The sequence below is a fragment of the Chinchilla lanigera genome, unplaced genomic scaffold, assembly GCF_000276665.1.
Source record: "Chinchilla lanigera isolate Chin_1 unplaced genomic scaffold, ChiLan1.0 scaffold00053, whole genome shotgun sequence".
Lineage (NCBI taxonomy): Eukaryota > Metazoa > Chordata > Mammalia > Rodentia > Chinchillidae > Chinchilla > Chinchilla lanigera.
The window spans coordinates 2,250,966-2,272,426 of NW_004955454.1; the positions used below are offsets into that span (position 1 = coordinate 2,250,966).

Here is a 21,461-nt window from a genome sequence, read left to right on the forward strand (position 1 = left end):
CTCCTCCAACAGAACCAACAGCTCCTTACAGCTTCTACCAACTCCCTAGCCTTTTTCAGCTCCCAACAGCTTCTCTTCCCCAGTTCTGCCTCTTATGCTGCTGTCGACAGTCCTCAGGTGGGCCTCCCACACCCAGCACCATGCTTACTCAGTTCAGCTGGGGGTTACATGCTGACCACCAGTTGTCAATCCACAAAAAACAGGTTCACAGATGAGGCCACTAAACAACCCCCTTTAAAAAAAGTTAAAATATTAACTTTAACCCCAGATACCCCTAAGATAATATTAAGGCCGCAATTCACTAAAAATAATATTAAATAAATAATATGGGCCCATTCAAACTGAAAACCAAAAATAAATGTTACCGCATGAGAGGAAAATAAGTAAGCCTGCTGTGGCCTGTGGAAGGGGTCTCTGAGGTGGGGTAGGGGTCCCGGTCATGGTGCTCTGCCTCTCTTTGGGTCCTTGCCCTCACTCAGATGAATAATGAAGAAGTGGGGCTCTTATCAGGAAAATGGGGAGTCAAAACTGATATGGTGCAAAGCAAAATTTATGTAAAGAATGACAAATGTAGAAAAAGCAGAACTATCTTAGCACTAGAGTGGCACTGCAAAATAGGGGCCATCCCTCGCAAGATGCCCAGTGAGTTTGAGGTGTGTTTCATATTAATAGTGGTAAACTGGTTTCTAGAAATAACTGCTTCACTGGTTGGTGTGATCTACACCAATCAGGGTCTTAGCTTTTGTTTTTGGGAAGGGGACAAGGTCAGCATACAGTGACTAACACTTTCATAAGCGTGCAGTAGGGTACATTTTCTCAAGCACATGGTAAAAGGATAAGCATGTGATGATTTTACAATCTTCAGCCACATGTAACATGATGGTATTATAATGTTAGGCATCAGATTTTGCCCTCTATTTTTGTTTATGTTCCTCTAATCTGCCCCTAAAAGCCCATAATTAAAAAAATTAATGTCTGCTGGGCATGATGGCACAAGCCTGTAATCCCACCACTTGGAAAGTTGAGGCAGGAGGATTACCAAGAGTTCAAGGCCAGCCTGAACCACATAGCCAGACCCTGTTTTAAGAAACAAACAACAACAACAACAACAAAAAGTAACGTTTATACTTCATATTAAAAAAAGCCATTGGGCCCTGAGGCATTATGTGACACAATAGTCAAAAACTATGGGTGCCTGGAAATTTACACCATTGCTAAAGAGGTTTATAAAAACTGTATAACATACCAGAAAGTAACCAAGAGGGTAATTTAAAAATACACTACAAGGCTGGGTACATGTGGTGGCGCATGCCTGTAATCCCAGCACTCAGGGACCTGAGGCAGGGTTTCCTGTGAGTTTGAGAGTAGCCTAGGCTACAGAAGCAAGTGCAAAGCCAGCCTGTACTACATAGTGAGACTCTATCTCAAAAAAAAAAAAACTAAAGCCAGATCTTGGGAATGATGCTGACCTCTGGGGAACCCAGGGACCTTCAGTGAGCTGCCCAGGAGGGACAAGGTTCAACGTTCCGACTCCTGCCATATTGTGGGAGTGACTCTGAGTCCCAGGGAACCTCAGGAGCTTCAAAAATGACAAGATAATACATATCAGTAATAACCATTAATGTGAATGACCTCAATTCACCAATCAAAAGAAACAGACTGGCAGAGTAGATCAAAAAACAAAATCCAACAATATGCTATGTACAAGAAACACATTTAACTCAAAAGGAAATTCATACACTGAAAGTCAAAGGATGGTAAACAATACTCCATGTGACAGGAACCCGGAGAAAAGCAGGAGCAGCTATTCTGGTCGCAGACAATGTGAACTTCAAACCACGAATGATCAAAAGAGATAAAGAGGACCAGGGATATAGCTCAGTGGCATAAGCACCTGCCTGGCAAGTGCAGGTCCTTGGATTCCTGGTACAAAAAAAAAAAGAGAGATAAGGTCACTACATACTTGTTAGGGAAAAACTGCAAAAGGAAGAAATAACAATCATAAACATATATGCACCAAATGTAGGAACACCCAACTATATAAGACAAATTTTAACAGGCATGAAAAACCAAATAAACTGGGCATGGTGGCACATGTTTGTAATCCCAGCACTCGGGAGGCTGAGGCAGAAGGATCGCTGCGAGTTTGAGACCAGCCTGGGTTACAAAGGGAGCTCAAGGCCAGCCTAAACTACTGCATAGCGAGACCCTTTCTCAAAAAAAGAAAGAAAGAAAAGAAAAATCAAATAAGCAATAACAAAATTGTAATGGAGGACTTTAACACTGCACTGTCACAAAGAGATAGCTCAAGTAGACAAAAAATCAGAAAAGAAATAATAGAACTAAACCAAATGAACAAATGGACTTAGTAGACCTTTACAGAGTGTTCCACCTAACAACATTAGAATGCACATTTTTCTCAGCTGCACAGGAAGTGTTCTCTAAAATAGACCATATACTAGCACATAGAACATGCTTCAGTAAATGCAAAGGAACTAAAATTATCCCATGTATATTATCGGACCATAGTGCAATGAAATTGGAAATAATTGCCCTAGTGTAAGAACCTGAAAGAGTAAATATAATCTGAAAGTTACAGTACATATTGTGAAAGGGAAAGAAACTTCTCAACAGGAAAGAACAACTGGAATGAGGGAAAAGAGAGTAGAAAGAAAGAAGGAAGAGGGGAAAATATACATATGCACAAGATAGCTAGGATAATTATACTACTAATTTCTATTGGTTTATTGAAAGGAACAGTTAATGTTTAATTGCTTGATCAATTTTGCATATTAACCAGGTACGGTGGTACACACCTGTAATCCCACTCAGGAGATAAGGTCACTACATACTTGTTAGGGGAACAAGTATGTACTCAAGAAGACTCAGGAGGCTGAGGCAGGAGGATTATTGCAAATTTGATACCACCCTGAGCTACAAGTGAGCTCAAGGCCAGTCTGAACTACATAGTGAGACCCTGTCTCAAAAAAGACAAAGAAAAAAAAACATGCATACCTATATCTGTCATCTGAGCAACTCTCTTGCAGATAACAATATGTAATACAACTATTGTTAATTTCCTATCATCTTGTTTTGAAATTCTGTATCATTTTTATAGTTTTTGTGTTGTTTTGTTTTTGTCTTTGTTTTGTTATTTTGTTTCTGTTCTTTTCCCTTTAAAATAAAAAGAAAACTACAGCCAGGCAAGGTGATACATTTAATCCCAGCACTCAGGAGGCTGAGACAGAAGGATCGCTGTGAGTTGGAGGCAAATTTGGGCTACATAGTGAATTCAAGGCCAGCCTATACTACATAGTGAGACTTTGTGTCAAAATAGAATCTAAAATGTACCAATAAAATCTGATAAAAAAAAAACTACCAAAAAAAAAAAAAAAAAAAATCTTCTGGACTGAGGGCATTTCAGAGTATTCAAGTAGACTTTACAAAGATGTCCAAGGTAAAACAACTATTTACTATAGTATTCATTGATCATCTTTCTGGCTGGGCAAAGGCCTTCCATCTCCAGACTCCCACTGCTAGTAATGTGGCCAAAATAATTCTAAAACAAATTATACCTAGGTTTTTATTAAATTAACCTTGTAAAAAATATTAATTCAAACAATGACAGTCATTTCACCTCAAAGGTGCAACAAGAGATTATAAAAAGCTTAAACATCAGTTGGGGTCACCACATTTCATGACTCTTCTCCCCTTCTAGAATAATAAAAAAAATCATTAAGTTAATCTTAAAAACCAGGGCCAGGGATATAGCTCAGTGGAACAGTGCCTGCCTGGCAAGCTCGAGGTCCTGAGTTCTATTCCCAGTACAAAAAAAAAAAAAAAAAAAACAACTTCCATGTACTAAATACCTCCCAATAACATTTCTTTAAAACTTCCCCCCAACAAAATGGGACTGTCCCCATAAGAGCTACTATGTGGACTACTATGTGGACTTCTATACTTAGGTGTACAGACCTCCCTACTATAAAAACCAAAGATTAATTTATAAAAGCCTATAGTATAGACTGGCCATATCCTCTACCATATCATCCCTCAGGTGAAAAAAAATCTCTCACAGATACCAGCTCTTGAGTTCTCAGTTCACCACAACAAGATCAGTGACCTAGTCCTGATAAAAACCCTACCAGGCATAGCAGCACACACCTGTAATACCAGCGTTCAGGAGGTTGAGGCAGGAGAATCACTGCAAGTTCAATGCAAGCCTAGGCTACATAGTGAGCTCAAGGCCAGTCTGTAGTACATAGTGAGACCTTGTCTCAATAAAAACCAAAAAGAAAAATAAACAAACCCAAAGTGACATCCCAAGTGTATAGATTTAGGAACATATATCTCACACACACACACATATACACATACACACACAAAAATGACTCTTCAGAACAACTGGCTTTTAATCCCTAACTCAACATTGAGCCTACTTGGGATTACCCTAATCCTGTCCTAATGAGCACTTGGGGCCACCCAATAATGACCCTAAGCAAACAAAAATAATAAAAGTTAAAATTTTAAAACAAACTCTAAAAATAAAAGCTAAACATAAAGATACAAAAGAATGAGTTAAATGGATTAATTTTACAATACAAGCCCTTAATAAAAATAATCGCTATCCACATGTGGCTGGATGCCACAGGGACAGGTAGTTCCATTTCTTCCCAGATGGGACACTGACCCTCAGGAGATACACTGCATGTTGGCTCATTACCAAGCCAAAATACAGGAATAAAATGAGATCTACATGACCTTGACACTACTCTTCCCCCCATTATAAAGGTTGGATGAGAAAACAGTCCCTTCCTGCTCTATAAAAAATATAAACCACTCCTCTTGCCTCTTTAGGCAGGGGACAAGGTTCAACATACCTGTGGGAGAAATTATCACCTATGTCAACATCTTTTTAAAATTTTTTTTGTTTTGTTTTGTTTTTCCAGTACCAGGAATTGAACTCATGGCCTTGGGCTTGCCGGGCAAGCGCTGTGCCGCTGAGCTAAATCCCCAGCCCCCTATGTCAACATCTTAAACATTACTGGTAAGCCAAACAGTAAAAACTACTCAGCCCTCCGTATACCCTGGACCTGTAAAAAAAAAAGAGAGGCTGCTTGATAGATTGCAGTCTACTTGCACAGGGACTTGTGTCTTAGTTCAGTTGGCTATCCTCTTTATCCTGACATTTCATAAGGCCTCCAATTCAGGATCTGGCCATAAAGCAAAATGTTGGTAGCAGGGTTCTTTATTTCAAATAAATATTCACTAAGAGCCCCCAGGAGGTCTCTAAGAAACTGAAGACTAAAAATTAAATAACAATAGAGTTTAAAGCAACACTCTTTTGATGGTCCACAATTAATAAAATATAAATTAAATTAATTATATATATTATAATCAACAGAGATTCATCAACTATACCAAAAACACCCTACAAAATCTAGCCAGCCAACTAGATTCCATCAGTCAGATGGCATAAAAAAGTAAAATTACACTAGATATAATACTAACTTTAAAAAGTCTATGTGACACTGGTAAAAAATGTACCTTCATTCCCAGTAATACAACTCCTGATAAAATTATTACAAATGCCTTACAGGAACCAATGACATTGGCTAATAAAGTAACAAAAAAGGCTAAAATTGATTTACTATTCATTGGGTGTTATGGTTTGTGTCTAGATGTTTCCCTGAAACCCCATGCAGTTTTAGATGGGGCTTATTCAAAGGTGGCTGAATCTAGAGTGCACGAGTGATTCATGGTTCAATGCTAGAATGAAGAGTGCTACGATTAAGGATGGGTAATTGCTGGATCAGTCCAGTGATTGGATTGGCATCTAATCCCAGTGGGCTGGGTACAATATAAGGGACAGAAAGAGGTTTGCCTCCCTCTCCGTGGTTGCTTTTGCTGTCTGCCACCACCTTGAATGGTTGCCCCTCTGCCATATGCTACCTTGCCTTGGAGCCAGTGGGTTATGGACTCAAATCTCTAAAAACTGTGAACTAAATAAAGCCTTTCCCCTTCTAACTTTATCAGGTATTTTGTCTCCACTACAGGAAAAGTAACTAAGACATTGGGTAACTGTAAGGGTGGTTTAAAATATTAAAAAAAAAAAAATCCCAATCCTCACCTCTTTTCTTTCTTTTTTGTCTTTTTGAGACAGGGTCTTGCTATGCAGTTCAAGCTGGCCTTGAGCTCACTTTGTAGCCCAGGGTGGTTAGCCTCCCGAGTGCTGGGATTACAGGCGTGTGCCACCACACCCATCTTCTCGCCTTTTTTATTTATTTTTTTTTATCATTCTGAGACAGGGTCTCACTGTGCAGTTCAAGCTGGTCATGAACTCACTTTGTAGCCCAGGCTGGCCTCAAACTCACAACGATCCTCTTGCCTCAGCCTCCTGAATGCTAGGATTACATGTGTGTGCCCCCATGCCCAGCTCTCACCTCTTTTATAAGCATAAAAAAACTTAACTTCAGTGGGGTACTATTTATCCTCTATTTTATCCCTTGGGTGAGAGTGGTAACTCAAAAACTAATTGAAACAATAAATAGTCAGTTGTGTGAGTTCAAGGCCAGCCTGGACTACATAGTGATGCTCTGTCTTAAAAAACAAACAACTGGAGAAACAAAACAATAAATAAACAAATGTCCCTAACATACCAACAGAATAATTTATTACTGTTAGAGGTCAAATTAAATTCAACCTCTCATGACAAAAAAGACAACAAATGCTAACACAGTTTAAAAACCAAAAAATATCTAGGTAAAATAAAAATAAAATGAAAAAAATTTGTAACAAATAGATGTCAGGTCCCCAAACTAGACCCCCACCTAGCTAGAAGAGACTAACTCCCCAAGCAGATCTGTTATTCATACCTTCCGGAGCTCAGCCTTCCACAGGAAACACCTCCCATTGCTTAATCAGCCAGCAGCTCTCCCATGTAGCTCAACCAGCTTGCAGCTGCCCTACACAAGGTTTCAGGGGAACATCTAGACACAAACCATAACACCCAATGAATAGTAAATCAATTTTAGTATTTTTTGTTACTTTATTAGCCAATGTCATTGGTTCCTGTAAGGCATTTGTAATAATTTTATCAGGAGTTGTATTACTGGGAATGAAGGTACATTTTTTACCTGCAGAGACCTGATTCCATGAAAAAACAAAAGAAACATACTGTCCCTGCCAGCACTCCCTATACCCAACACCACCCTGTCTCTCACCTAGCCCTAGAACCCCTACTCAGAGACCCAAAATTCTGTAACCCCCCTCCAATACCTAAACTCCCTTATAAAACATGGCCTCACTCCTTGCTTGGGGCCAATGGTCTTTTTACCCTTGGCCCGGCGGCACCCAGCCTGCAAATAAAGTCCTCTCACTTTGCTTAAATTCTGCCTGCCTTGGTGGTCTCATCTGTGCCTCAGTTTACCCTAACAATAGAAACTTAAAGTAATCCATTTTCAAGACGCATTAGTTAACTCTGAGTGGAAAAATTACTAGCAGTTAAAAGTGCCTAACCCTGGGTGTGGTGTCATATACCTATAATTCCAGCAGCTGGGAAGTTGAGGCAAGAGGATCACTGCAAGTTTGAGACCAACCTGGACTACAAGGTGAGTTCAAGGCCAGCCTAAACTGCACAGTGAAACTCTGTCTCAATAAATAAATAAATAAATAAATAAATAAATTTTTAAGAATTGCCTAACAGCCTGCAGACAGAACGAAGCTCAAGCATCTGAAATATCCTTAAGCAAACAGGACCATAAGAAGAAATAAACTGCCTGGGTGTTGTGGTACACACCCTTCCCACACAGTGAGTCAGGGTTCAGGGAGAAAGCACCACTTGAAACCTCCTTCTTTGTTGAAGTCTCTCTGTTACCTCTTCCCGTGGGCTTTCATTCATGCTTCAGATCCTTGCTGGATCCAAGGGACCCATTCCCTCCTTCTTCTCTTCCTTACATTGCTATAGCCCAATGTCTGGACATCAAATCTCAGAGAGGCCCTTTCTCTGCTACCCACCACTCCAGCATCTTCCCAGAAGTCCAACTTGCTCTTTTTTCTGCTTTCTGCTTATACTAAAATACTACTGCTATTGCTATTCAGTGTTCCTTAAAGGAGCTGGGGAATAGAGCTCAGCAGGCACAGCACCTGCCTGGCAAGTGCAAGGTCCTGAGTTTGATTCCTGGTACAAAAACAAAAACAAAAGTTACTTGGAGAACTGTTGTTCAGCCAGTCCTAATAGGAATGTAAATACCTGTGAGTAGGGCTGGAAATATAGCTCAGCAGCACAAGCAACTGCCTGACAAGCACCTGCCTGACAAGCACCTGCCTGACAAGCACAAGGTCCTGAGTTCAATTCCTATACCAAAAACAAAACAAAACAAAACAAAACAAAACTGTGAATTAACTCTGGGACCAAAGTTCAAAAAGTTTTTTTAAGGTACCAGAAACATTTTAAAATCTAAATTTCCACAGAATTTATTACAGAAGGGAACTAATAAGTAGGACAAAGAAGGAGATGTTTTTTAAAAGTTATGGGTATGAAGATATATTTTTTGGTGAGCAAAGATTTTGTGTCATAAGAGTTTGCTCTACGAAAGTGGAAAAAGAAAGCTGGGGACAAAAATCAGGAAGTCTGAGTAAGTTGTTGTGGCTTGTGTCTAGATGTCCCCCTAAAGCCTCATGTGCTCATAAGTGGGGCTTTTTGATGCTGCAGCCGGCTAGATTGAGGGTGTGAGATACTGAGATTAAGGGATTAAGGGTCTGTGGTACTAAATTAGTCCACTGATTGATTTAGCATAGTTCTGGGTATGGATAATGGGAAGTCCTACCCAAAAGGTATGGACAGCACTATCCAAAAGGCTGGTAGCCTGGATGGGGTAAAAGGGAAAGATTAGATTTGCTTCACTGTTGCTGCTTTCTGCCTGCCCAGCCATGGACTGTTTCTAGTCTGCCATGACCCTCCATACCATGCTTCCTTGGAGCCAGCTGACTATGGACTGAAACCTCTATAAACCATGAACTATAGTAGACCTTTCCTCCTTTCACTTGTGGGCTCTGGGTATTTTGTCTCAGTAATGAAAATTTAACTAAGACATAAGTCAAAAAAAATTTTGTGCCGGGCATGTTGGTGCATATCTGTAATCCCAGCACTCAGGAGGCTGAGTCAGGACGATCACTGCAAGTTCAAGGCCAGCCTGGGCTACAAAGTGAGTTCAGGGCCAGCATAGTGAAAACTTGTCTCAAAAAGAAAAAAACAAAAAAGTTTTGTGAAGGATGAGGCTTACAAGGCTATTAATTTTTTGGTCTTACTGATTTTGTTCTGCCTAAGGTTATTCCTCCCAAATCTTCTTGTTGCTCAGGTGGCTAAAGGGGTTATGACACTGACTCTCAATGGTCAGTCACTTCCTTGGAACAGATGAGGAACAGATGAGACCAACAACCAGAGGAACATTTCCTCAATAAGGCACAATGGGGAAAAAAAGGCACAATGAAAATAATGACTGATCAGTGACGCCTTCTGAAAAACTTTTACAAAGACAAGAGGGGATACATGTAAGACTTGTATCCGATACCCCATGATTGCCCCACCAGGTCATGAATCCTGTTAAGAAGAGGTAGGAAGTAACTAGGAAGTGATGGTTGCAGCTGGAGGCCAGACAGTCCTCTGCCACCCCAGCATCCCACTCCACTCCCTGAGGCCCACTGCAAAGCCTCTCAGATTCACTGAGTCAGGTCCTTTTGGCAGCAAGCTTATTAATGTGAAAGCTGATGATCTCAAGAGGAAATGGTTCTTGTCAGACCCAGGCAAAGCTAGTGCTTGGAAGTGAAGTAATCACAGGGAGGGCCTCTGTGTGTCAGAGATAAGCACAGTTTCAAGGACTTCCCAAGTGCCCCAGGAGAGATTCCTTGTTCTACATTCACTACATGGTTTGCATGCCTGGCATATGCATGCACAGATATCTGTAACAAAGTTTATCTTCCATATTCTCTAAGACTAGCAACTGAGACAGCATTCTCTGGACAGAACTCAGCAAAGTCGCCTGCATACTGATTTGACCTGAGGTCCTGCCACACCGGATTTCAAAGACCAAAAACTGGTATCCAAGCTGCTGACATGAGTGTCTCTGTTTTTGCTTTTTAAAAACATCCCCTTGTCAAATGCCTATCATTATTCTTTGGAGAATCTGTTACTTAGGTTGAAATTGGTCTCCTTTGCCTAGGACAGGGTATATCCACCAGGCTCTTGAGGACCATTACTGGTGTGACTGTCAAGGTCCAGTCTTCTACCTACCTGGACTAGGCCTGAAAAAACCTGAGGAGTCCCCACCTACCTGAAAAACAGGCTTGTTCCCAAAGCAACACTTGGGTTCTGGGAGTACCTGTCTTCTAGCAAAGTGACCCAGGTCCAGGAGAGGAAAAGCCAGTCAGGTGGGGTGAAACAGAGAGTTCTGTGCTCCCTTCAACCCCCTCAGCCTGCCTAGCCGCAGAGATCCCAGGAGGAAACAGTCAGAGTAGTGTGCCTGGGAGGGACGCCTGAAGGCGGGGCCTGGGTTACCTGCAGACAATTCCGACCTCAGACCCACTCTCTCTGCCCTCAGGAGCTGGCTGTGAGCTGCACTCCCTCCTTCCCTTAGTGTAGTGGACTCTGTTGCTGCCTCCTAACTCCCAGGCATCTCTGAACCCAACAACCCTCTGTTCTAGGGCCACCCTGGCCAGCACCCATTGCCAGCAGTCTGCCCAAGGTCATAGCAGCCCCCTGCAGAGGATACAGTGCTAACAGAGAGAAGCACAATGGGCCTGGCATATAGCTCAGTGGCACAGCGCCTGCCTGGTAAGCACAAGGTCCTGAATTCGATTTCCCAGTATCAAAATAAATAAATAAATAAATAAATAAATAAATAAATAAATAAATAAATAAAACAGAGGCACTCCAAGAAGGACAAGTAGAGAGGACAGAGCAAAGGGGACAGGGGCAGGCTAGATGGGTCGAGAGTCAAACAACCCAAAGATGTCAGGGCTCAGCAGGCTTCCTCAGCCGGGGGACTTCCATGGGTCTCACTAGGAGGCTGCAACACAGAGGGGCCCTGCGAGACTCCCTTCCCTTGCACCTGCAGCCTTTGTGTGGCCCTGTTATCCTCACGCCCAGCCCTGTCATCCCGGTCGTGCTTGCTTCTGAGTCAGGGCAGATCTCTCAGTGCCTCACCCTTCTGAGTTCCACGCTTCCTGCCGGGGTGGCAGTCCCTGTGTTCTCACAGGCTGCACGGTAAGGTTCCTCTTCCTCAGAGCCCCATCCAGCTGACCCACCCTGAGCAAGTATGCTGGCCCCTCATCACACTCAACCAGAAACCCCCTGCCAGACTTCTGGTCCCTGATCACAGCTCAGCCACTAGGATGTGGTGTCATCCTGGACTGTTGACCCTAAAGGCTGGTCCAGACCTTGCCCAAGTACAGCCTCACCAATCTCTCTAACCTGGGCAGAAGAAGGGAACCTATTTCCCAGGATGACTGTGAGTAGACTCGATGCCCCCAGAATTCCTGGGCCTCCAGAGAACTGGGAGCCCCCAGCCTATGAGTGGGAGGGGTAAGTTAAGAGGTGGGTACCATCTGGCCCCTTTCACTTCCTTCTGCCTTTCCTCACATCCTGCTCTCCCAGTTGTCAGTCTCGAGTCCAGAACCACCAAGCTCTGCACTTCTTGTTTTGAGTTATTACTAAAGAACTGCAAACGTGAGCAAGAAGTTGCACCAGGGATGCACCACCCAAGCTAGTGCCCAGCTGGAAAGGGGTCACCCCAGGGCACATCTGCAGGCTGGCAGCACGGTGTTGCACTGCCTCCTCAGTCACCAGGATCCTCTGCCCACGGATGGCACCCACTTGGTACTGCTGCCTCAGACAGAGTCCCACAGGCTGCCTGCACCCCATTCTTGACAAGGCAGTAGGCCTTCTAGAACAGTACTCCTGCTGGAAACCCACAAGGAGGCTCACCCTGCACTCAAGAGACCACATACATAAACACATATACACACACATCTGTCAACACAATACACACTTCTATATACACAACACATACATACATGTACGTGTGTGCAAACACACACTTGGCCCTACTCAGCCTCTTGGAGCCTCCTGCTACCACCAGCAAGGACACTGGCAGAGCTTATTTGCAGCAAATGGGTTCCAAGGGCTGCACTCATACCGGGAGGGTGCCCATCAGCCAACAGGGTCTCTGCCAGTGGAGCCTGGCCTGGAGCACACAGTAGTTCAGGGCTTCTGCCTACACAAAATAGTTTTCTGTTTGAACCTGTTTCCAGTTGTCTGAAGTTGCAGCATTCCAATATACACACCAGAAAACATCCTCAGTGTAGGGTAGAGACCTTGTCTTGTTCACCACTAGAACTTGCCCGTGTGAGATCGGCCCCAGGTGCCCATATATACATTTCATGAACAGAACAGTGGTGGAGCTGGGCGTGGTGGTGCATGCCTGTAATTCTAGCACTCGGGAGGCTGAGGCAGAAGGATTGCCATGAGTTCAAGGCCAGCTAGGGCTACAAAGTGAGTCCAAGGCCAGCATGAACTGCATAGTGAAACACTGTCTCAAAAAGACAAAAAAAAAAAGAAAGAAAGAAAAGAAAAAAAAAGTGGTGGAACCTTCAGGTGGCAGTGGGGTGGGGCAGAGTGGCACGGGGTGGGATGAGTCCCAGAGTGTCTTTGAGGCCAGGCTTAGATATGGTGGTAGGAGAAGAGAGAAAGATGTAGGGGCTCTGGGTTACCACTGCACTCATGCCTTGGGCACCCTCAGCCTAGCTCTAGGTTGGGTTGTATGGTCTGGCTCAGCAGATGAGCCAGAGATGGTTCTACAGCCCCCTGCCCCAGCCAGTACTTCAGTCCCTCAAGAGGGGTTGCTAGGGCAGGGCAGAGTGAAGGATATCTGTGGCCTCCCAGATATGGCCTGTGCCTAGTTCATTCAAGCTTCATCATGGACACTCACCAAGACACTGCCCAGCAAGGAGAGGCTGCCACTCTCCAGGGACAGTATTGTAGGTGAGCTCCCTGCCTGCTGTGCCCTAAAGGGAGACTAGCACTGCCTAGTCTGCCTGTCCTGAGATAAAACCTCCGTCCTACCTGGCATGCAAAATAATACCCACTTTGTAGACAACATTGGGGTGATGTGGCTATACTCTGTCCCCACTGTGACCACATGTGGGAGAGGGAACACTCACAAGGGCCCTACACCAGAATGCCCCAATTTATAACCACAGGGTGGGCCGGGAGGGCTGAGGTTAAGGACAACTATGCGCAGCAGGCTGGCCCAAGGATCCTGACACCAGTCAGGGTGATCCAAGACAATAGGGTACTGAGGAGCCTGTGACCAGCTTGACCATTGCTACGGAGCTCTACATTTTATACACAGGTTTGGGCCAGGGATACAGCTCAGCAGCACAGCAACTGCCTGGCCAATGCAAGGTCCTGAATTCAATTCCCAGTACTCCCCAAAAAAAATTAATTAAAAAATATATGTGTGTGCGTGCATGTGTGTGTGTGTATAGAGATACAGTTCACAATTCATTCACTTAATGTCTACAATTCTGTGAGGTTTAACACATTTAGAGGTGTGTGACCATCACTACAATCAATTTTAGGACATTTTTATCAAATTTAGGACATTTCCATCACCCCAAACAGAAATCTCATACTCATTAGCTGTCACTCCTTTCTCCCCTTCCACAAGACCCTGGCAACCACTAGCGGATTTGCCCCCTCTGGATCTTTGTTTGTTTCTTTCATTTTTCATCTTAGTGAGACAGGGTCTCATTAAGTAGTTTGGGTTGGCCTTGAACTCACTATGGAGCCCAGGCTGGTCTTGAACTTGCGACAACCTTTCTGTATCAATCTTCCAAGTGCTGGGATTACAGGTACCGCCGTCCCAACCGGCTCCCTTCTGGACATTTCACATATGGACTCAAAGACATGTGGTCTTTTGTATCTGGCTTTGTGCTTGCCAGGCAAGCGCTGTGCCACTGGTTGAGTTAGATTCCCAGCTGTGTGATGTTTTCAAGGATAATCCATATCATACAACGTGTCAGCATTTCCTCCTGTTAGAGGCTAAACAATATTTCATTTTTGGAGGCCAGAGGGACAGTGCAGTGGTAGAGTGCTTGCCTGGCATGCATGAGGTCCTGAACTCTACACCCACAAGTGTGGAGGAAATTATCCATCGTATGGATTTACCATATTTTCCTTATCCACCCATAAACTGATGGAGATTTTTGTTATTTTCACTTTTTAAAAAATTTTCACTTTTAACTATCACGAATAATGCTTCTAGGAACACTGGTGTACATATATCTGTTTGACCTCTTGCTTTCAATTTTATTTTGGGCATTTACTCAAGGGTGAAATCACTGGGTGGCATGGTAAATTGTGTACTTGCTTGAGGAACTGCTAGACTTATGCCAAAGCAGCTCTGCCTTTTCAAATCTGCACCTGCGAGCACACTGGCTCCCGGTTCTCCACATCTGCCCACTACTTGCTACTTCTGTTGTATGCGAGCCATCCTAGTGGGTGTGATGCCTTCTCACGGTTTTGATTTGCATTTTCCCGGTGCCTGGGGATGTTGAACATCTTTTCACGTGCTTGCAGACAATTTGTACATTTTCTGTATCTTTGGAGCGCTATGCAGTTTTAGGTACCAGGACAGGGTGTGGGGAAGGCTCCCCCTTACAGGAAAGACTAGAGTTTCCTGAAGCCCAGGCGGGCTTCTGGGAGGACGGGAGTGGGGCGGGCTCATGGTTAGTTCCGGGAGGGAGCCCTGGGCGTGCCGCTGTGTCTGGACGTGGTTTCACTTTTGGGTCCGGACATCTCCTGGCCACGCGAGCTTTCCTGTGGGCCCCTGAGCAGAGCAGGCGTTAAGACCCCTTTCACAGCGCTGACAAGCTTCCTTGCTTCCTGGACATAGCAGCACCGGCACTGCACTGGTCCTCAGGGTGAGCTGTGCGCCCTAGCAGGCATTCCCTGTCCCTCCCCCCACCCCACCCCACCCCACCCCACCCCGCCCCACCGCACTGCTGCTAGGAAGCCCTGCAACCCCAGATAAGGAGGGGACTGGCCAGATTCTGGGAAGGCTGCCCACTGCTCCACTTGGGGGCCGGCAGGCTGTATTTGGGCTTGATCCTGAGGTTGGCCCCTCTGGCTCCCACCCTCCAACTTGAGCAGATTCCCAGCCCAGGCTCCCTGGGGGCATGGCTGCTCCAGCACTTACTCAGGGCCCGTGTGACTGGTGCAGGCCAGGTTTGGCCCTGACCTCTGAGATCTAAGCCTGGGATAGGTGGCTCGTGGAGCTGTGGGCATAAGGAGAGTCTGGAGGGCACTGGCCAGACTTGCCCTATGCCAAGTGCCTTGGAGGTGGGGGGCTTCTATGTGCTCCTCAGCCCTCTGAGCTCCTCAGCTAGGAAAAGGCTGCCAGAGGAGTAGGCACTGCCCACCATAGCTGCCCTATGCCTGTTGGGCTTTCAAGGTATGTAGCCCTTAGCTGTGAGGGGCCAAGGGCTGACTCCAACACTGACCACCACACAGCGTTGGTGAGGATGGTCCAGATCCCACTAAGCGCTGCGAGGGATGTCCCAGCCTGGCATGTTCTGGCCCAGATAGAGAAACAGTGGCTCAGGGACAAAGTGTACAGTGTTTCTTTCTGTGCTGGGTGGTAGTCAGGGGCAAGAGATTCTGCCCATTAGACTATGTCCCAGTACTATCTGGATAGGGACATGTATCAGTCCGCTTTCCCATCACTGGACGAAATACCTGACACCCAACATTTAAAGGAGAGGTTTATTTTGCTCATAGTTTCAGTCCATAACCTGCTGCCTCCAAGGCAGAGACCTCATGGCAAAGGTGATGGCAGAGCAAAGCTACTCAGTTCATAGCAGCCAGTAAGCAGAGCAGGGAATAGAGTAGAAGAAGGGGAGGAAGGGCCTAGGGACCACTTAGACCCTAAAGCCACACTTCCATGACTCAGACATACCTAATAAGTGTTTCAGCAACCCCCAGGGCAGATCCCAAAGCCAGTCAAATTGCAGCTCCCTGCTGACAGACACAGCCTGCTTTGCAAGGACTGAAGTCTCCTGTGTTGGAGGCATTCAAGCCCTGACTGACCCATCTGCCCTCCTCAAGAGAATGCCTTCGGCCTTTGAGAGTGTGGTCCGGAGTGTGGTCCAGGAGCTGGACCCCAGGAGAGAGCTCATCCCAGTGGACAGCCTTCAGAACTCTACCAGCTTCCGGCCCTATTCCCTGCTGAGAAGGAAGCCCCCCAGCTCGTGGTTCTGGAAACCCCGTTACTCATGTGTCGACCTATCAATCAAAGACATCTTGGATCCCGATGCCCCAGAACCAGGTATCCAAACTCATACTGAGGCAGAGCCCCAACTGCGCCGGGTAGAAGAAGGTAGTGGGCTGTGTCCTGTACCCTGGGGATGGGACGAGGCCATAGCCGGAGGGACAAGGCCTTAAGTCTGGTTTTGCTTCAGATTTGGAACATGGTAACACCTTCCACTTCTATGATAACACGGACGGGAAGGTGCAGGGCAACATGGAGGTGGCAGTCCCAGGACAAGGGAAGATCGCAGGTGGGGCCGCAGTGTCTGGCAGCTCCAGCACCTCAGTGAACGTGTGCACCCTGAGTGTGGGCTCGAATACCTGGGTTCACATGCTGCAGGAGAGGTGAGTCCCAGAGGGGACAAGGGCCCTCTGAACCAGAGTAGCTATGTTCATGGGAAGGCCATAGGCATGCATTAGGAGGACAGTTCTCAGACACTGTCTGTGTGAGCACTGGGTAGGGAAGTCCCAGAGGCAAGGGAGTGCTGTGGCTGATGGTGGGTTCTCAGGGAAGGAGGCGACATGGGCCAGTTGCCAGTAGTGATCCCAAGGGATGGGGTGTATTGGCAGAACCTGGGGCCCGTAGGTGGATTGATCCACCGGCTGCTGTGAGAAGGGAGTGGCAGGGACGCAGCATGATAAAGAGTAGAGTATGGGCAGCATCCCCAGGGTGCCATCTCTCTACTGGACCTTCTCCCACCACCTCATACCCACCTAGACACCATCAGGAGCACTCAGGAAGTGTGTCTATGCCTGGTATCTGCAGACTCCTAGATGGCCTCCTTGCTTGACCCTGCCTGCTGGTGGGGCCTGGAAAGGGAAGCCAGTCTGTTGTAGGTGCACCCCAGTGAGTTTCCTGCAGGCGCCTGCGGCAGCCCGAGCACAAAATTCTGCAGCAGCTTCGGAGTTGCAGGGACGATGTGTATGTGGTGACGAAGGTGCTACAGACACAAGAGGAGGTGGAGGTCACCCATACGCGCAAGCGGGAGGGCTCAGGCCAGTGTGCTGTGCCTGGAGCCATGTGCTTGAAGGTGTGTGGCCTGCCCTGGACCCTACCTGGCCCCATGTGGGAAGGTGGCAGCAGCAGGAGTGGGAGAGCTAGATCAACATCCCAGGGTACAGGCAGCAGTAGGGCTTGGCTCTTTCAAGACCCTTCCAGCTCACAGCTTCACACTTGATCAGAGCCAGAGCTGCCCAAAGGCTGAATTGGCCACCACTGATGGCAAGCCTATCACCAGAACCCAACCCACACCCATGCCTATAACCCTGCACCCAGAACACAGCCCTGAACCCGTATCCATCCCTCAGGGTGATGGTGAGGGCCACTTGAGCCGGGAGAATAAGGTCACCATCCCTGCAGGCAGCATCCTCGCATTCCAAGTGGCCCAGCTGGTCATTGACTCTAACTGGGGTGAGCAGGGGACTGGGTACATCTCTGGGGGCCCAGCTCTATGGCAGAGGCAGGAGGCCTGAGGAGCGGGTATTGTGGGCATCTGGCTGCACAGCCGTTCAGGTCAGGGGCAAGCAGCCTGGACTCTGGTGTGTAGGTGACTGGGGCAGGGCTTCACTTGGCAGGGGAACCCCTTGGATAGAGGCAGCCCATTGACCTGCCTCTCCCTGTCTGCTCTCACCTGCTGCCAGACATCTTTTTCTTCGCGGATGAGAAACGGAGGACCTTCCCGCCACCTCCCACAGGTGAGGCCGAGGACCCCTAGCCCAGTGGGAGAAGCCTGTTTCTGTCACCACTGAGGACTTCCGTCATGCTCAGGGAACAGCATGGCTGGGTGGCCTCCTGAGGGGGTGGGCACCACACACAAAGTGTGGTGGTTGAGTGAGGGTGGAACTGCTTGGCCTCCTGCCTGTCCTGGGCTGTCAGTGTTGGGGATGGGGCGAGGGTGGGGGCTGGGAGGGCTCAGGGAAGCCTCACCTTCTCTGGCTTGGGGACCCCTCCGAGCACTGAGAAGCCCTGTCCCCCTTCCCGATCTCACACGCTTCCCAGAAGGCCAGTCACAGCATCCCTTCAGCCTCTCCTCACTGTTGGGGCTCATCCATGAGCGCTTCAAGCTCTGGACAGGTCAGTACCCCTTGACCACTGCTGGGATCCCCGTGGGCTATCCTCCATGACTGACCAGGGCTGTCCATGCAGATGGGGCCTCTGAGGAGTTGGTGGTCACAGAAGACTTCCAAGGCCTGCGGACAGAGGTGGAGGCTGGCTCTGCAGAACTGCAGAAGCTGGAGAGGGAGCTGAGGCTGCAGCTGCTGCTGAACCTGGGGGAGATCCTGTGTGACCCCTCAGCCCTACAGGACTTAGAGACTTTGGTGAGTGCTGGTGCAGTGGGTAGGGAGACAGGGTCTGCCCCAACCAGCCCAGGCTCACCACCACCTCTCCTCCAGCTGGCACAGGGCCTGTGTGGTGCCACGCAGGTGAAGTCTCTGTGTGGTCCAGCAGGTGACATCCTTGGATGCCTGGTGCAGTCCTCCGGGGTGCTGGTGCAGGCACTCGCTGCCCCTGTCTTTTACCTGCTGGGGGCACTGACTGGTGAGTGGCTCCTGGGGTGGGTGGATATATATACAGCACAGGAGGAAGGGCTGGGTTCCCTGCTGGGACTTCCAGAACATCCTCTCAGCCCAGGTCTCTCCCCAGCACTGAGTGAAACCCAGCAACAGCTGCTGGCTAAGGTGTTGGACAGAGGGGACTTGTCAACACAACTTGAGCTGGTGAGAAAGGCACAGTGTGGAGGCTAGAATGGGGCCCTGGGTACATCTGGAAAGGGTGGTATGGGCGAGGGGGCTTAGGACCAATTCTTCCACGTCTGCGACCTTGTATCCTGTCCTCACAGGTGCACCACCTCTTGGAACAAAGCACCCCATGGCAAGAGCAGAGGGATGTGTCCCTGCCTCCCAAGCTCCTTGAGAGTAACTGGGGAGAGGAGGCACCAGGCTGGACCTTGCTGGAGGAATGTGGCCTGCGGCTGCAGGTGGACGCCCCCCAGGTACACTGGGAGCCAGAAGCCCAGGGCCCCACCTGTGCACTTTATGCTTCCCTGGCACTGCTGTCAGGACTGAGCCGAGAGTCCTGCTAACCTGTGCCCACACTCTAGCAGCTCCCCGAAGGCCAAGAGTCCAACTCAACTGCAGGGCCAGTTCATCATGATACCCTGAGGCTGGGGAAACTCAATAAATGTGATATACATGTGTCCCTTTGGTAGCACATATAATACATGTGCAATGGAAAGAATAGTCACTGAGTTTTTGAAGGGCCGTGGATGGGGGTAGGGTGGGTATGACTGGGAACTGTGTTGTTGCAAGACCAGAAAGGACATGGGGGCCAAGAACAAGCATCTCTCCCCACCTTGCTGCATGAGGCTGAGGAGAGCCTGCTCTTGGACGTGCCTGTTGCCCCCCAGCCTCCCCAGCACACCTGCTTGCCTGTGAAAGATGGGCAAATCAGTTTATGAGGGCCAGCTGACAGGCAGGTACCCACAACTCCAGGGCCACACAGAGGCTTCTAGAGCAGCAGGTGGTGACCCGTCCTGTAGAGACAGAGATCAGAAGCCTCCCAGCCGCTGCTTCGTAGGTCCCTGGGAATTCAACAGTTTTCAGCACACAGGTGAATCCACTGCTTGCAGGACCCAGCATCCCATCTACCCTGTCCCTAGGGAGAGTTGTGCATAATTGATGTAACCAGGGGCTTATGGTCACCCCTGAAAGCTTAGATGCCAGGAGCATGTCTTTACTTGATAGGGAGCACAGCCACCTGAACAGGCTCTCTCAGCCTGGTAGAAGGTAGAGAAAGAAGTGGCATACCCCCCTCTGTCCTATAACATCATTGACAGGCAGTCTTTTTTTGTTTTGTCTTTTTGAGAAAGGGTTTCACTGTGCAGTTCAGGCTGGCCTCGAACTCATAATGATCCTCCTGCCTCAGCCTCCTGAGTTCTGAGATTACAGGCATGCGCCACCATGCCTGGTCATTGCATTTGTAGGAACTGCTAACAAGAAGGAACAGTCGGTTCTGCTATGGCTGTGGTATTAAAACTTCAAGAAGACCCAGCAGTGGAATTAATATTGAAACAAAAAGCAGAGTACACCGAAAATATCTTAGATCTAGATTACAGAACCCTAGAAATCAGTCTCTACACATGGTAAAGGAGCTCAAGGGTCACAGTCCTCCTTTGAAAACCTTTCAGGTAATTTGAAAGCAAAACTAGGGTGAACAGCCCAGGCCCTAGAAAGCAATGAGCAAGTAGGCACCACAACACCACTTCTGAAGACCCAAAACCCTCAAGGCCAGGCTATAAGCATGGTCCTTCTAGCCCAACCAAGCCCCATTTGGAGGGTCCAACTGTTGGCCCTTGGATCTGGGACCATAGTGAGGTCTCTGGCAATCGGGACTATGAAAGCAGTGCCAGCTGGTCCTATGGCAGGGCCTGATTGGGAAGGTCAGTGCATGAGTCAGAGTATGGCCATCCCCTGGTCCTCTGAGCCTCAGCCGCAGCTGGAAGATTTAACATGGTTCAGCTCTCTGCAGGTGAAAGTGATAGGCCTGGTGCTGGAGCTATGGCATCCCCACTGAGGGGCCAGGCCACCAGGCCACTGGTGGTTTCCCTGTAATTCCAGCAGAAAAGTTTTGATGCAGAGTCACATTCCTAGAGGCCATGTATATTTTGTGTGAAGCAAACATCTTGTTAGGGAGTCTGTGTGGCCAGCAGCTACTGGAGCAGAGCCATGATAGGTGGGGTAGACATACACCCAAAGCAGAATGATGTGCAAGACAAGAAGACAGCCTGGCTCTAAGCAGCCTTCCAAGGATACCGTGTGAGCTCTCCCCAGCACTGTGGAGTTTGGGTTACAGAGTACTGCCTTGTTCACCATAGCTGCCTCCCCACCTGAGCCCCCATCTGAGGGTGGACTCAGGCATTGTTGAGTTTGCCCACTGGATGGTTCAGCCATACCACGGGATGCAAATAAACCTGTGCACAGCAGAGACAGTGTCACATATTCACCCCCGGGTCTGAAAGAAGGGTGGGGAGAACAGGTTTCTTTTCTCTTGGGGTAGAGAGCTACTCCTAAGGAGCTCCATTTAGGCTGTCTCCTG

At 47.6% G+C, this 21,461-nt stretch overlaps 1 protein-coding gene across 2 annotated transcripts; it reads left to right on the top strand.

Moving 5' to 3' along the window:
• Window positions 1-14,793: 14,793 nt before the first annotated feature.
• On the top strand, window positions 14,794-19,604 carry Gsdmd (gasdermin D). Of its 2 annotated transcripts, none has more exons than XM_005395773.2 (11): window positions 14,794-14,982; window positions 16,166-16,385; window positions 16,519-16,711; window positions 17,229-17,397; window positions 17,675-17,777; window positions 18,008-18,061; window positions 18,366-18,440; window positions 18,513-18,685; window positions 18,761-18,905; window positions 19,011-19,084; window positions 19,207-19,604. In XM_005395773.2, the coding sequence occupies exons 2-11, from the start codon at window positions 16,169-16,171 to the stop codon at window positions 19,447-19,449; spliced, it is 1,446 nt and encodes a 481-aa protein (XP_005395830.1). In that variant the 5' UTR covers window positions 14,794-14,982; window positions 16,166-16,168; the 3' UTR covers window positions 19,450-19,604. The 2 variants fall into 2 exon arrangements, with proteins under 2 accessions (XP_005395830.1, XP_005395831.1); XM_005395774.2 differs by having other exon boundaries at window positions 18,369-18,440.
• Window positions 19,605-21,461: the final 1,857 nt, after the last annotated feature.

What these genes read in the sequence shown, in the direction of transcription:
- Gsdmd (XM_005395773.2), top strand. Translation starts at nt 16,169, where the DNA reads ATGCCTTCGGCCTTTGAGAGTGTGGTCCGGAGTGTGGTCCAGGAGCTG. An exon ending in TCCCGATGCCCCAGAACCAG is followed by an intron (nt 16,386 to 16,518) that starts GTATCCAAACTC and finishes GTTTTGCTTCAG; the next exon opens with ATTTGGAACATGGTAACACC. An exon ending in GGTCATTGACTCTAACTGGG is followed by an intron (nt 17,778 to 18,007) that starts GTGAGCAGGGGA and finishes ACCTGCTGCCAG; the next exon opens with ACATCTTTTTCTTCGCGGAT.